The following is a 16,643-nucleotide window of genomic DNA, read 5'->3' on the forward strand; positions in this document are numbered from 1 at the left end:
CTTTAGAAATAGAAGGGAGTGATGGTAGGGAGAATTCTCTATGTAGTTCATCCAGAATTAAAATACATGAAAAGTACCAGGAGCCAGTGTGTGGAGTGTCTGTTGGCTGGATGCACATTCCCATGTTTATCACCAGCTCCCAAGCCCTTCACCTCTAACTACATCCTTAGTCTTCACAGAGGCAATAGTTTAATCTGCCTTCCCATCCTTGTTATCAAGAGCTCTAATCTGAAGGGCCCATGCCACAGCTTTTTCCAGTTGTAGATTGATATTATAGAGCAGTGGCTCTTAAACGTATACCCCAGGCATTAGAATTGTTACGAGGACTTGTTAAAGCATGGAGTGCTGAGCCCTCCCCACATCTGATTCAGTAGGTAAGGGATGTGATCTCAGAATCTGCTTTTCTGACAACTTCCCAGGTAATATTGATGCTGCTATTGTGGAGACCACATTTTGAGAACCACTGTTATAGACAGTTGTTTTGTAAACATAATGCAATTCTAGAAAAACTCATATTATCTGATTATAAAAGCAATGGAACTAATTTTCATTCTTACCTGACATGGCTAGTATTGGAAGTAAGGCTTTTTCGGTATTTTCTATTTTTTTCCCACTTAAGCCAGTGTGAAATGATTCAGAAAATTACTCATTCAGCATCAAAGAAAATAGTCCTACAATGAGGTCTAATACTGTAGGCATCCACGAATCATCCTCAGTACTCATCAGTCTAATAGGTCAGATTCTTACGCATGTAATATTTGTCCTTTGTGCTACCATCTTGCTGTTGGGAAATCTAGCTCCTCCTGGAACAAAATCAGTCTTGTAAAATGGTTGGAAATATTTCACACACCAGCAGCAGTGTCTCATACTGGGCAGTGAAGTCACTCGGCTCTAGGGAAACATTCATCACCAGGAAGGGTAGCCGACTAGTGCAGTATTATAACCAGTGGGATATGTCCTGAGATGCTCTTGGCCCACATCAATATGGTCAGTTTCACTGCTGAACTCTTTCAGGGCACTTGATGCCCTGAGTTGTTTAAGATGTAAGGAATCCACCCAAACCACCCCCCAGTGAGATTCCCTTTAGACCTGAGAGGCATGTAAAACTTAAAGCAAATTCTTTCAGGCATTTCAACTTACAGTCTTAGAGGCTGTTGATACTTGTATAAGCTAAGAAAGAATGGGAGTCCTTCATTTAGTGATGACACCAGCTAGGACTCTGGTGGTCCAGTGTACCAAATCCTGAAACTAAAATACCCTGGAGTGAAGGACCTTTAAATAAACTTAAGTTGAACTTAAATTCAAATAGATGTGTGGGTAGTTTGAATCATAATGTGTATGGAACTCAAGATTTTTTGTCTTGTGAGCTGCTGTCATTTATTTATGTATGTTTATTCTTTAGGAAGGTCACTGCAGCATGCATTTAAAACCACAGAGAATTTTCTACATTTTCATCATTAAATTTACAGGGATCTGCTGCAGGCAAAGTTACTAAAAAGCCTTTGAATGTGCTTATTCTGAAAGCACTGTATTAGACACACCAAAACTTGATGGTTCTTAATCAAATTGGCATAGACTTGGGGGCACTCAAACTTTTATACAAACTAGGAAAAATGATGGTGTATCCAGACTCCCCTTTCAGCTAACACACTTAACAGGGGGACACAGATGGATGGGAAAGGTGACCCTGACCCAGAGAGGACCCACATTCCTGTGCAAGGATAGAAGCATGATAATCAGGAAATGATGGTTGTTAGTTACAGAAAATGCATTATTGTGAAAACCAGGGGAAAAGTGCTTATGAGAGGAAGTGATTGGATTATGGGGAATGAGAGAATAAGGATAGATCATTCCTACTGAGTAAATTGCTGTGATTTATAAGAGAAAGGGTATAGTGATATCTTGGCCCATTACTGACTAGATTCATTTCACAAACAATCCTAAATCAGAATGTGACAGTTTATGGGGAGACAAACAAAGTCTCCCAAAGATGCTTATATATTACTAAGTTTTTAAACTGGCATATTTTCAACTCCCCATACCTTTATTGCTTTCAGTTGCCTTTATTTTGGTAGTTGACATTCATAATGATAATTCCGTATTCCCCCATAATTTTGTATTATGTAACTCTAATAATAGTTTATTACACACTGGAATAGAAGAGAAAAATAATACTGAATTATTTTATTATGCATTTTTGGAATTTTAGTAAGTTCCAAGAGAAAGTTGTCTAAAAGAAACTTGAAAATATTATTTGCTTAAAAGTACACTATAGCATTTGTACAATATTAAAATAATTAGATGCTCTTCTATAATATGCTTTGAGCATTTTGGTGTTCTAAATATTTCTCTTAAAATATCCATGAATTAATCAGATGTTTATCTTTCAGTGCTCTACACAGATGAAATATATATTCAGTTATATACTATGTGCATATAGTATATTCATATTTAAGTTTAGATAGGTATGTTTATTTTTTATTTCAAAATCAGAAGGTCTTTTCCCATCATATTGTAATTCTTCAAGAATATAGATTAATATAATATGTTCTAAGGGAAATATTTCATGAAAGATTTAACACAGGGAACACTTATGTAACAAAACAGGAAATGTCATCAAGTTTGCTGAAAATGCAAATGTTATTAACAGTGATTATTTCTTTAAAAAAAAAAAAGAAAAAAGACTTTAGGCAAGTTCAAGAATTAAAGCACAGTTCAGCCAGGGGGTAAATGCCTTGCCTTTCTATAATGATTGATTTGTGTACAGAACTTAAAATAATTAGTAGTTCAAGTAGTTAGTGTGTTCCATGAATGATCTCTGAATGTCATTTTCCTCTCAGCTCTGCTTGGGGTAGCAGACACTCCCTGATGAGGGCTTTGATTGCTGGTATTAAAGAATGGATGCAGGGTTGGCATTTTACTATGAAAGACGAGAAGCTGAAGTAAGGCATCACACTGTTTTCTGAGCTGGTCTACAGACACACTTGCAAGACTAGCTGTAAGTTTCTCTTGGGAAATGTTTTGGATCTGTTCTCATTTGAGACCTCAAAGATCTAAAGTACAGAGCAAAGACGACACAGACATAGAAGAATTTCCTGAAAATATTTCTAAAAACATGCTACCATCAACTTAATCACAGAAAAAACCTTCGTCAACTTTTTTATCACAGGACATTTTCAGTAAACTGTCCATGTTATTAGGGCAACAATAATGTACCACCTTGCCTGTCTGCTACAATGAGTGAGGTTTAACTATAGTCCCGACAGTCACTGAGTTGATATATGTTGTAAAGCTGTAGGAATCAGATTTCTGGAGAAAATCTGTCCTCTTGATATAATGACTTTTTGTCCATCATCCTGGTAGGAGTGGATATCGAACATCAGAACCTATAGAGGCTTCTTCCAGTTCATGATGTTAGTTTATTAAACTATGGCTTTTGTCTTTCTTGTCTATGAAGGCAGTTCTTACAGAGACTTTAGCCATGGCATTAAAGACCCCGAACAATCTGGCCCCATTTCTTCTCCGACTCTCGTTCTGATTCGCTTGGCTCCAGCCTCACTGGAATCTCTGTTTTTCTAGAACATACCAGGCACAATCCTGTCTCAGAGACTGTGCAGTGGCCATTCTCCTCCCTGTGACACTTTCTTCAAATATCCCCATGCTCTTTTACCTCCTTCACATTTTTGCCTAAATGTCACTAGTTTAGACAGGCATTGCCTGACCACCATATTTTTTAAAATAGTATCTCCTATCCACCTTCCCATTCCAATTATCCTGATTCATTTTTTGTCATGGTACATATCATACCATGTACATGGTACATACATACTTCCCAACAGTATATAATTTAATTATTTGCTACATATTTAAATTTTTAGAATATATATTATTTTTCTCCCTCTCCTGAAATAGAGGTTGCGTGATCTTTGTAATTTTGTTTTCCCTTTAACTGAGACCTCAAAAATGGCTGCCTTGAGTATCAGATCAGTTCAGTCGCTCAGTCATCTCTGACTCTGTGACCCCGTGAACCGCAGCACACCAGGCCTCCTTGTCCATCACCAACTCCCAGAGTTCACCCAAACCCATGTCCATCGAGTCGGTGATGCCATCCAACCATCTTATCCTCTTTCATCCCTTTCTCCTCCCGCCTTCAGTCTTTCCCAGCATCAGAGTCTTTTCATGAGTCAGCTCTTCACATTAGGTGGCCAAAGTATTGGAGCTTAAGCTTCAGCAACAATCCTTCCAGCGTATATTCAGGACTGATTTCCTTTAGGATGGACTGGTTGGATCTCCTTGCAGTCCAAGGGACTCTCAAGAGTCTTCTCCAACACCACAGTTCAAAAGCATCAATTCTTTGGCGCTCAGCTTTCTTCACAGTCCAACTCTCACATCCATACATGACTACTGGAAAAACCATAGCTTTGACTATATGGACCTTTGTTGGTAAAGTTGTTTCTGCTTTTTAATATGCTGTCTAGGTTGGTCATAACTTTTCTTCCTAGGAGTGAGCTTCTTTTAATTTCATGGCTGCAGTCACCATCTGCAGTGATTTTGGAGCCCAAGAAAATAAAGTCTGTCACTGTTTCCACTGTTTCCCCATCTATTTGCCATGAAGTGATGGGACTGGATGCCATGATCTTAGTTTCTTGTGTGTGTGTGATGTTACAGTTTTTAAATTTATTTTTTAATTGAAGGATAATTGCTTTAGAGAATTTTATTGTTTTCTGTCAAACCTCAACATGAATCAGCCATAGGTATACATATATCCCCTCCCTCTTGAACCTCCCTCTCATCTCCCTCCCTATCCCACCCCTCTAGGTTGATACAGAGCCCCTGATCTTAGTTTTTTGAATGTTGAGTTTAAGGCCAATGTTTTCACTCTTCCTCTTTCACCATCATCAAGAGGCTCTTCAGTTCTTTTTTGCTTTCTGCCATAAGGGTGGTGTCATTTGCGTATCTGAGGTTATTGGTATTTCTCCTGGAAATCTTGATTCTAGCTTGTGCTTTATCCAGCCTGGCATTTCCTACGATGTACTCTGAATTTAAGTTAAATAAGCAGGGTGACAATATACATCCTTGATATACTCCTTTCCCTATTTGGAACCAGTCCATTGTTCCATGTCCAGTTTTAATTGTTGTTTCTTGACCTGCATAGAGATTTCTCAAGAGGCAGGTAAGGTGGTCTGCTATTCCCATGTATTGAAGAATTTTCCACAGTTGTGATCTACACAAAGGCTTTGGTGTAGTCAATAAAGCCGAAGTAGATGTTTTCTGGAATTTTCTGGCCTTTTTTATGATCCAACAGATGTTGGCAATTTGATCTCTGGTTCCTCTGCCCTTTCTAAATCCAGCTTGAACATCTGGAAGTTCTTGGTTCACGTGCTGTTGAAGCTTTGAGAATTTTGAGCATTATTTTGCTAGTGTGTGAGATGAATGCAATTGTGCAATAGTTTGAACATTTTTTGGCATTGTCTTTCTTTGGGACTGGAATGAAAACTGACCCTTTCCAGTCTGGTGGCCACTACTGAGTTTTCCAAATTTCCTGGTTTAGTGCGTGCAGCACTTTCACAGTATCATCTTTTAGGATTTGAAATAGCTCAGCTGGAATTCCATCACCTTCACTGTATTTGTTTGTAGTGATGCTTCCTAAGGCTCACTTGACTTCACATGCCAGGATGTCTGGCTCTAGATGAGTGATCACACCATCATGGTTATCTGGTTCATGAAGATTTTTTGTACAGTTCTTCTGTGTGTTCTTGCCACCTCTTCTTAATCTCTTCTGCATCTGTTAGGTCCATACCATTTCTGTCCTTTATCGAGCCCATCTTTGCATGAAATGTTCCCTGGTATCTCTAATTTTCTTGAAGAGATCTCTAGTCTTTCCCATTCTGTTGTTTTCCTCTATTTCTTTGCATTGATCGCTGAGGAAGTCTTTCTTATTTCCTTGCTATTCTTTGGAACTTTGCATTCAGATGGATATATCTTTCCTTTTCTCCTTTGCTTTTAGCTTCTCTTCTTTTCTCAGCTGTTTGGCATACCTTGTCAGTATACCATTTTGCCTTTTTGCATTTTTTTTTCCTTGGGGATGGTCTTGATCACTGCCTCCTGAACAATGTCGTGAACCTCCATCCATAGTTCTTCAGGCACTCCATCAGATCTAATCCCCTGAATCTATATGTCACTTCCATTGTATTTGTCACTTCCACGTAAGGGATTTGATTTAGGTCATACCTGAATGGTCTAGTGGTTTTCTCTACTTTCTTCAATTGAAGTCTGAATTTGGCAATAAGGAGTTCATGATGTGAGCCACAGTCAGCTCCTGGTCTTATTTTTGCTGACTGTATACAGCTTCTCCATCTAAAGCTGCAAAGAATATAATCAATCTGATTTTTGTGTTGACCATCTGGTGATGTCCATGTGTAGAGTTATCTCTTGTGGTATTGGAGGAGGCTGTTTGCTATGACCAGTATGTTCTCTTGGCAAAACTCTGTTAGCCTTTGCCCCGCTTCATTCTGTACTCCAAGGCCAAACTTGCTTGTTGCTCTAGGTATCTCTTGACTTTCTACTTTTGCATTCCAATCCCCAATGATGGAAGGACATCTTTTTTGGGTATTAATTCTAGAAGGTCTTGTAGGTCTTCATAGAACCATTCAACTTCAGCTTCTTCAGCATTTGTGGTTGGGGCATAGACTTGAATTACTAGGATATTGAATAGTTTTCCTCAGAAATGAACAAGGATCATTCTGTCATTTTTGAGACTGCACCAAGTACTGCATCTCAGACTTGTGTTGACTATGAGGGCTACTCCATTTCGTCGAAGGGATTCTTGCCCACAGTAGTGGATATAATGGTAATCTGAATTAAAGCCACCCATTCCAGTCCATTTTAGTTCATTGATTCCTAAAATGTCGTCGTTCATTCTTGCTGTCTCTTGTTTGACCACTTCCAGTTTGCTTTGTTCGTACAGCATTGGATTTTACTTCCATCACCAGTCACAACCACAACTGGGTGTTGTTTTCACTTTGGCTCTGTCTTTTCATTCTTTCTGGAGATATTTCTCCATTCTTCTCTAGTAGCATACTGAGCACTGACTGACCTGGGAATTCATCTTTCAGTGTTATTTCTTTTTGCCTTTTCATACTGTTCATGGAATTCTCAAGGCAAGAATACTGAAATGGTTAGTCATTCCCTTCTCCAGTGGACCATGTTTTGTCAGAACTCTCCATCATGACCCACCTGTCTTGGGTTGCCCTGCACAGCATGGCTCCTATTTCATTGAGTTAGACAAGGCAAAAACTGCAGAACAATTATACGAAATAGATTCTCACACTGTTAAAGTTTCACTGAGTTGGATGACCCGCAAACTGCAGGACAATTATACCAAATAAATTCTCACACTGTTGAGAAAGTTCTAGGACCCACAACAGATTTCCCAGCCTGGGTATCTGGCAAAGAGACTGAGAACACCCAGGGAAGTTGACTGTGGAGATCAGTGGGATTTGATTACAGAACTTACAAAGGACAGGGGAAACAGACTCTTGGCGGGCACAAACAAAACCTTGTGCACACCAGGACCCAGGAGAAGGGAGCAGTGGCCCCAGAGGAGACTGACCCAGCCTTGCCTGTGAGTGTCCAGAATTCTCCGGCAGAGGCGTGGGTTGACAGTGGCCTGTGGCAGGGTCAGGGGCACTGAATACAACTAGACCTTTTGAAGGAGGTCCCCATTATCTTCATTGCCCCACCATAGTTTGTTCTCAGGTCAAACAACAGGGAGGGAATACAGCCCCACCCATCAACAGAAAATTGGGTTAAAGATTTACTGAGCATGACCCTGCCCATCAGACCAAGATCCAAGTTTCCCTCACAGTCAGTGTCTCACAGCAGGGAGCTTCCCTAAGCCTCTTATCCATCAGAGGGCAGACAGACTGAAAACCACAGTGACAGAAAATTAATCAAACTGAGCACATGGACCACAGCCTCGTCTAACTCAATGAAACTATGAGCCATGCCGTGTAGGGCTACCCAAGAAGGACAGGTCATGGTGGAGAGTTCTGACAAAATGTGGTCCACTGGAGAAGGGAACGGCAAACCACTTCAGCATTCTTGCCTTGAGAACCCCATCAACAGTATGAACAGGCCTTCAGTGTAGATGTTCAGTACTAGAAGCTCTAAATGTTAGGTCTACAACTACCCTGATCACTTCTGCAGGCTTGGTGTCCTCCTCGTCCTTGGCACGTAGAAGATGTACAATAAATATTTATTGTTTCAATAAATACATAAATATCACCTAAAAGCCAACAGAATGTTTGAGCAGAAATAAAAAGGTAGGCTAAAATATTTTCCAGTCTCATACCACTTAAAATATGCAACCTGTCATAATAGTGTTCTTTTCCACAATGGTTCTTACAGAACTAGAGGGCAGGTCTGAGGAAAACATTAATAAAGGGTAAATAATTAAGATATTAATTATTAATGAATAAACACCTTCATAAAGTTTTACTTAGCTTCTGACCCATCCTCTTTTAGAGTCAAAGGCAGGAGTTAGGCCTTTGAAACCCACTTTTCAAAGCAGGTTTCTCCATGAGGAAAATATATAATGATGATGAGTAATGGAGTACCTGATCCTAAAGCCTGTTGACTCCTCACTTAACAGTTAAATACAGAGAATCAGAGCTACTATTTGGTAAGCTACTGCTTGTTAAGGTGGGTATGACATTTCTAAGCAATATCCAGGAAGGAAAGAAGTGGCCACTCTTTTTTTCTGAACATGTATTTATTTTTTGGCTATGCTGTGTGTTCATTCCTTGTGGCTGTACACGGACTCTGTCTAGTTATGGCGGACCAAAGCCCCTCGGAGTTGGTGCCTGGGCTGCTGGCTGGCGGCTCCTCTGGGTGCTGAGTGCCAGCACGGGCTCTCGGTGCACAGGCTTCAGCAGTTGCAGCACGTGAGCTCAGCAGCTGCCACGTGTGGGCTCAGTAGCCGTGGCACGTTAGCCCAGTGGCTCTGCAGAATGTGAGATCCTCCTAGAGCAGGGGCTGGACCTGTGTCCCCTACACTGGCAGGTGGATTCCCAACCGCTGGACCACCAGGAGAGGCTAGGATTGCCACTCTTGAATATGGAGTGAATTATCCCGTGAGGCATCCAAAAGCAATTAGTTATGCTGGTGGCAGAGCCCTCTCATTGCTATCATTTGTTACGTCCAGGTATCTAAATGAATTATGCTACAATTTGAGGCAGTGTTCCTAAATCTAGGACCCTAAAATTAGAATATGACTGAAGATCTCAGTATGTGCAGCGTGTGTTTCAGTGCTGAGATTCCATGATCTCTACACTAATCACCAGAGAAATCATGTACCGTATTCTGTCATTAGCACCTCGGCTCATCACACCTTGGAATCCTGGAGCATCCCTTCCTCCCTCCCTCCCCTGGGTGTCATATAGACTGTATCTCTGAGTCAGTATTCAGAGTATTGCACAAAATTCAGTAAAGGTACAAGTAGAAGGATATGTTTTTCATCCACAAAGCATTTTCCCACATAATATTTCTTATACATCCTCTATAGTAACATCTGAGTACTTTAAACTATGTCAATGCTACTATTAAAAAGTACTTTGTGGACTGAGTTGAGAGATTCCCTGGTGGCCCCAATGGTGAAGAATCCAGGCTGAGCTGGGCACCTAAATTCCAAAACACATAAGACTATTTCTCTTGGAAATGTTCTAAGTACCAAGAACTCATTAATAGTCCAAAGACTGTCATTACTACGAGCATCTTAAATACTTACCTAGTGTTGAAATAAACCTTCTGGCTTTCTTCAGAGCCTGTGAGTCACCTGAGCCAGATATACTTGCCGTATTGATACTAACTCAATTTGTAAGGAATTACCCAAAATTTGTTAACAAACTCTTTTCATCTTGGTCCCATCTCCCTTGTTCTAGACTCCGTTTTCCAGTTGCCAATCCTTGGGAGTATCTCAGGCTTAATGAGTACAGATCCAAATTTAGCATCTCCTGCCAAGGAGAAGGCGATGGCACCCCACTCCAGTACTCTTGCCTGGAAAATCCCATGGACAGAGGAGCCTGGTAGGCTGCAGTCCATGGGGTCACCAAGAGTCGGACACGACTGAGTGACTTCACTTTCACTCTTCACTTTCACGCATTGGAGAAGGAAATGGCAACCCACTCCAGTGTTCTTGCCTGGAGAATCCGAGGGACGGGGGAGCCTGGTGGGCTGCCGTCTATGGGGTCGCACAGGGTTGGACATGACTAAAGCGACTTAGCAGCAGCAGCCAAGGTCTTATCCCTATCAAAACTAGCATCTGTTCTTGAAGGTGCTGTTGTGAATTCTATCAGCACTCCCCCAGTATTAATATGTGAATTCGCTTTTTGCTACACCCTCTGTCTCACAGCTAGTCAGCCCTTAAGTTCTTTTTATTAAATTTTCTCAGGACTCTGGGTTCATCTCCTCCTTTCTCTACCTACTGGCACTCTTCTTTCGGCTCTCATCAGCTCTTACCTGACATTTTGGAAATAACCTGTCTGAACTCACTGCTTCAGAGTGCTTATCTTTTTCATAGCTGCCTGAGATTTCCTCCTAAGTCATTAGAAAAGTACTTTCCTTCTCAAAACTTTCAGTGACATCCCATTGTTTAAAGAGTGAACTTCAAACCCTTTAACATAATCGTCGAGTACTGCCTAACTTAGTTCCCAAATGACTAGTTGGCTTGCTCCCTACACGACCCCTTCATGAACACTGGTCTTTCTGTGATATCTCTATTCTTTGAATATAAGGATTCTGAAATTTTTTTGCACCGTGGGTTCCTTTGACAGTCTGGTGAAGTGTGTGGACCCCTTCCTAGAGTAATATTTTTCAGTGTATAAAATAATAAACATAAGATTACCATGGAAAGCCATGCTGCAGAAATAAAATTCTATCTGTCTGTGGACCCCGTGGTTTATCTCTTTGTGGCTTTGCTTATGACCCTTTTAGCAGAGAAGTGCCCCTGAGCCTGCCCTTCTGATTATTGAAATCCTTCTCATGTTTCAGAGTTTCTTCAGTCCCCATCTCTGCAACTTTACCTTGCCTCCCCGCCCTTCTGTACTCACCATGGTGTCCTCTGCCCTCTCATAGCAGATTATTTGTACTTCTAATTAGTTCTTATCTTTCCTTTGCCCTTTGTAATAATATTTTGTATTAACTGACAAAAAGGACCAGACACTAATGGGCTACTTTCACACACTTTGTGCTTAATCACTTGTAACTCTTTTTTAAAGCACTGTGAAATCTGCATATGAAGAGGACACTGAGGTCCAGAAGTTTTGTTTGACCAAGATTATACAGCTTGTTGTTGTTACAAATTTATTTCAGGAAAGGAATATTTTATCTTCTTCTTTATCTTATCTTCTCAGGATCTAAGGAATGACATTGATCAGTAATGTTTGTTTATGTGGATTTAAAAATCAGAAGTGCTGGGAAATACTCATCTCCCAATATATAATGCCCCTAGTATTGACGAGGGGCCATACTAGGATAGAGATGTGTACAGCAGTGTTTCTAGGTCAATGTCTATGTCAAACTAACTCTGACTAATTCCTTAACAAACTAGAAACTCTTGTAGTTCCCAGTCGTTTCACAAGTTAAAATTTAAACAAGTGTTTTCAGCAATCAATTACTTAAAATGTTATCCCTTGTTCTGCACTCCTGATGAAAAGACAATAATATTAAAAGTAGGACAAATTAAAGAATTTGTTTGGAATCAAAATGAATTCAGGAAATATTTACATTCGTAATGAGAAGATCAGTTGTATAACCTATTTCCTATGTTATCCCCTCAGTGAAGACAATAAATCAATCCAATTTACCTTTGTAAGAAAATACATTTTAAATATAATTCACTTGAACAAGTTGCATTTTTCTGTAGTCAAATACATTCCTGCAAGTTTCTTAAAACAACATTATTAGGCTATTTAAAAATAAAACTATTCAAATAGATTTATTTTAGCAATTAGTAATGCCAGAGAAACTGAAGAGGAACTAAAAAGCCTCTTGATGAAAGTAAAAGAGGAGAGTGAAAAAGTTGGCTTAAAGCTCAACATTCAGAAAACAAAGATCATGGCATCTGGCCCCATCACTTCATGGGAAATAGATGGGGAAACAGTGGAAACAGTGTCAGACTTTATTTTTGGGGGCTCCAAAATCACTGCAGATGGTGACTGCAGCCATGAAATTAAAAGATGCTTACTCCTTGGAAGAAAAGTTATGACCAACCTAGATAGCATATTCAAAAGCAGACACATTACTTTGCCAACTAAGGTCCATCTAGTCAAGGCTATGGTTTTTCCTATGGTCATGTATGGATGTGAGAGTTGGACTGTGAAGAAGGCTGAGCGCCGAAGAATTGATGCTTTTGAACTGTGGTGTTGGAGAAGACTCTTGAGAGTCCCTTGGACTGCAAGGAGATCCAACCAGTCCATTCTGAAGAAGATCAGCCCTGGGATTTCTTTAGAAGGAATGATACTAAAGCTGAAACTCCAGTACTTTGGCCACCTCATGCGAAGAGTTGACTCATTGGAAAAGACTTTGATGGTGGGAGGGATTAGGGTCAGGAGAAGAAGGGGACGACAGAGGATGAGATGGCTGGATGGTATCACTGACTCAATGGACGCGAGTCTGAGTGAACTCTGAGGGTTGGTGATGGACAGGGAGGCCTGGCATGCTGTGATTCATGGGGTCGCAAAGAGTAGGACACGACTGAGCGACTGAACTGAACTGAATGCTTTCTTTTCAAAATGTTGTTCTGAGATTAAAAATCATGTATATATGATGAGTAATTTCTCATGTGGAAGTTCTTTATGTATAGTAATTATTTTTAAAGGAATTACATCTTTTGATTTGGCAATGCCTTTTAGTATGCTGTGAACTATAATATATAATTAATTACCATCATCCTTCTTATGGTCTTTTCTGTCATCATACTGTGGCAAATACTGGTTTAAATGTAGAAAGGTAACTGAATTTTTTCTATTTTCATAGCTCCAGATGGTCCTCCTGAAAATGTGCATGTAGTAGCAACATCACCTTTTAGCATCAACATCAGCTGGAGTGAACCTGCTGTCATTACTGGACCAACCTTCTATTTGATAGACGTCAAATCAGTAAGGCCTGTCTTATCTTCTGTGGAAGGTAGTTTAGAGCATGATTAGGAATACAGGTTTTGCAACTAGACTGAATTTTACTCTCAGCTCTGTTAGACTTAAGCATTACTTGTTTATGTTTGTGTCCACATCTGTAAAATAAAGATAGATAATACTACCTAGGGTACAACATTTCTGTGAGGACTAAGTTAGTCAACATACATAAAGAACTTAAAATATTGCCTGATACCTAGTAAATATTCAAGAAGTGCAAACAAAATATTGTCATCATAGTTATTGTTATTTATCTTCAGGGTATAGATGATATAGATAAATGAGGTTAAGTTGAGTTCAAGTTGACAGTAATATATCGGTTTAAAATACAATGAAAAAGAACTTAAAATACAAAAGAACGGCCAAGGCATTAGGAGACATAGCTCTAAAATAAGACACTATAAGGCTTAACTTTGAAAATGCTTGAAGCAGAACATGGAAAGGTAGTGGAAATATAAGTGTAAAAAGTTAGCTTCATTCAAGAAAAAGCAAGTAGTTTAGGCATCCTTAGTGGAATATTTGAAAACAAAAGGCCTGAGAGATGAGGCTCGACTGGGGGGCCGACTTGAAACCTATTGTGGAGTGTGGGTCATGGTAAGTTCAGTGGGGTGCCAACTGTGGAAATAAAGCAGTCCTGGGATACAGATTTCTATTTTACAGAATCAGTATGATCACATTGTAAAGCATAGTTTTAGACCAGTCCTGGGGGTATAAAATTAAAGGAGTCAGGAAACCATAAGAGTAAAACTGGGCAAGAAAAGAAAAGGAAATGAGTGAGGGTAACAGAATAAAAAATAATAATTTAAATCTGCAGGATCTGGAGGAAAAAAACCCATGGATGGGGAGTGAAAATAAAAATCTAGGGTGACTTTTTAAGATATAGGATTTGGAAACTTGTGAGGAGGAACGGATTTGTAGAGGAAAGGCATGGATTCAGAACTAGACGTGCTAAGATGCCTGGGCATCCCCAGGTGAAGACAGCCCATTGGCAGGATCATTCATGGATCTGTAGCTCAGGAGAGGAAGCTTATATTTCCATATTTGGGAAGCGCTGGTATTTAGATGAGAGATGAAATAATATGAATAGATGAGATTAACGATGAAACATTTAGGGTAAGAAACTCTTCTGTAAGGACTAACCGGAAGAAAGTGTCCTGGGGAATACAAACATTTGAGTGAAAGGCACCTGAAAACACTGAATTGGAGTAGCCATCCAGACCGTAGGAAACGCAAGCATGGCAGTCAAGCCTCTTGCCTACAGCAGGGTGCTCCACAGTGTGACTAATGCAGAGTTGCTAAGCTAGGGTTAGAACTGGAAATTTCTCCTGGCATCCTGCTTGGGTTTTGCTGGAGCTGATGAGCAGTCCCTTCTGGTGGCGTCTGAGGCATTAAATTCGGTAATCCATGGTGAATTCTCCTCCCCCCTTCCTGTATTTATTCATCTCTTCTTTAACTTTCATGCTTTTCTAAAATGCTTTATATTATTTCTTAAGTGGAAATAATTCTATCTCAAAAGACCTGTCATGATTACAGGAAAACTTAAAGGATTATTGGCACATTTTTTTCTCCCAGTCAGTCTTCAGTTTATGATCCTCCTTTTTTAGAGCATATTTGTGAAGACTTTTAGTTCATAATTAGCCAAAACCAATCAATATGAATGACAAATGCTCTGGGAATATCATTAAAAGCAAGCTGTAAAATGTTAACACTGTGCTCTATTAACTAGAAGATACTTTATTAGGGAAAATAGCTCTCGTGGAGTTTGGTTGTGTTGAATAGAGGGAAAAGTAAAACATTAAAAAGAGGTGATTTATCACCTAATTCTCTCAGTATTCCTACTGAGATGAAAACTGAGTAAGGGAAAGAGAGGATAGAAAGATAACTATTGTAATTGCTTAGTTTGTTTCAGCTACATACTAGCCTCTTCATATGCATTGTATTATTGTATCTTATCGAATAACCTTTTGATGTAAATATTATCATCCTACTTTTGCATATAGGAGAACTGAGGCACAGAGATGATTAAAAAAAAAGCAAACAACTTCTCAAACAGTTAAGACCTGGCTAAAATCAGCACAACAGGAAAGGAAAGTGAAGTCACTCAGTGGTGTCCGAGTCTTTGTGACCCCATGGACTGCAGCCTACCAGGCTCCTCCGTCCATGGGATTTTCCAGGCAAGAATACTGGAGTGGGTTGCCATTCCCTTCTCCAGGAGATCTTCCCAACCCAGGGATGAACCCAGCTCTCCTGCACTACAGGCTGACGCTTTACCATCTGAGCCACCAGGGAAGTCAGGGAATCCACCAGGAAGACCTGGCTAAAACCAGCACAGTGGTGTGATGGAAATAGGAAAAAACATCAAAAAGCAAGTAAAATTTACCAAATTGAAATATGTGCACACCAAAACACCTTTGGATCAAAGACAGCAAAAATTCAAACAGATCTTAACCCTTGACAGTTTCCCTAGGGTTCTTGGAACTAAAGTGGTCTTCCCTTCATTCTTTCAACACAATTCTAGTTTATTTTTTAAAATTTTGTTTTATATTGGAGCATAGTTGATTAACAATGTTGTGTTCGCTTTGGGAGTGCAGCAAAGTGACTCAGTTATCCATATATGTGTACCTGTTCTTTTTCAAATCATTTTCCCATTTAGGTTATTATAGAATAGTGAATGGGGTTCCCTGTGCTCTATCGTAGGTCCTTGTTGGTTATCTAGTTTAAATACAGTAACGTGTACTTGTCAGTCTCAAACTCCCAGAACAACTTTAAATGCATTCGAATGCCAGCATTGTGCTGGGTCAAACCCACATCTTTTATGGCTCCTAGACCAGCAGGCGGGTGCTTTACTGCTGGTGCCACCTGAGAAGCCCAGAAGTCACTGGCTCCCAGGCCAAAGAACACCTGCCCTTGAATTTAAGGTTTATGCTGCACCCTGGCCTCTGCCAAATACCAGCCACAAGGGTGTATAGCTCTTCCCTTAAAAGATGTGAAGCAAACATTGACACTCTTTAATAAAGACACATGGGCTTCCCGGGTGGCTCAGATGGTAAAGAATCCACCTGTAATGCAGGAGTCCTGGGTTCGATCCCTGGGTCAGGAAGATCCCCTGGAGAAGGGCATGGCAACCCACTCTAGTATTCTTTTTTTTTTTCTTTTGAAATATATTTTATTTTATTTTTTAAAATATAAATTTATTTATTTTAATTGGAGGTTAATTACTTTACAATATTGTATTGGTTTTGCCATACATCAACATGAATCCGCCACAGGTATACACGTGTTCCCCATCCCGAGACCCCCTCCCTCCTCCCTCCCCATACCATCCCTCTGGGTCACCCAGTGCACCAGCCCCAAGCATCCAGTATCCTGCATTGAACCTGGACTGGTGATTCATTTCATATATGATATTATACATGTTTCAATGCCATTCTCCCAAATCATCCCACCCTCACC

The 16,643-nt window shown here is 40.0% G+C and overlaps 1 protein-coding gene across 1 annotated transcript in view; it reads left to right on the forward strand.

Annotated features, from left to right (window-relative positions):
- PTPRQ (protein tyrosine phosphatase receptor type Q) overlaps nt 1–16,643 on the forward strand; it is a 238,186-nt gene that overhangs the window by 136,468 nt on the left and 85,075 nt on the right. Inside the window, exon 27 of the mRNA XM_068971658.1 lies at nt 13,036–13,157. Coding sequence (XP_068827759.1) covers nt 13,036–13,157 — 122 coding nt within the window. The remainder of the gene's footprint in view (nt 1–13,035; nt 13,158–16,643) is intronic.

This window comes from Capricornis sumatraensis, chromosome 4, assembly GCF_032405125.1.
Source record: "Capricornis sumatraensis isolate serow.1 chromosome 4, serow.2, whole genome shotgun sequence".
Classification (NCBI taxonomy): domain Eukaryota; kingdom Metazoa; phylum Chordata; class Mammalia; order Artiodactyla; family Bovidae; genus Capricornis; species Capricornis sumatraensis.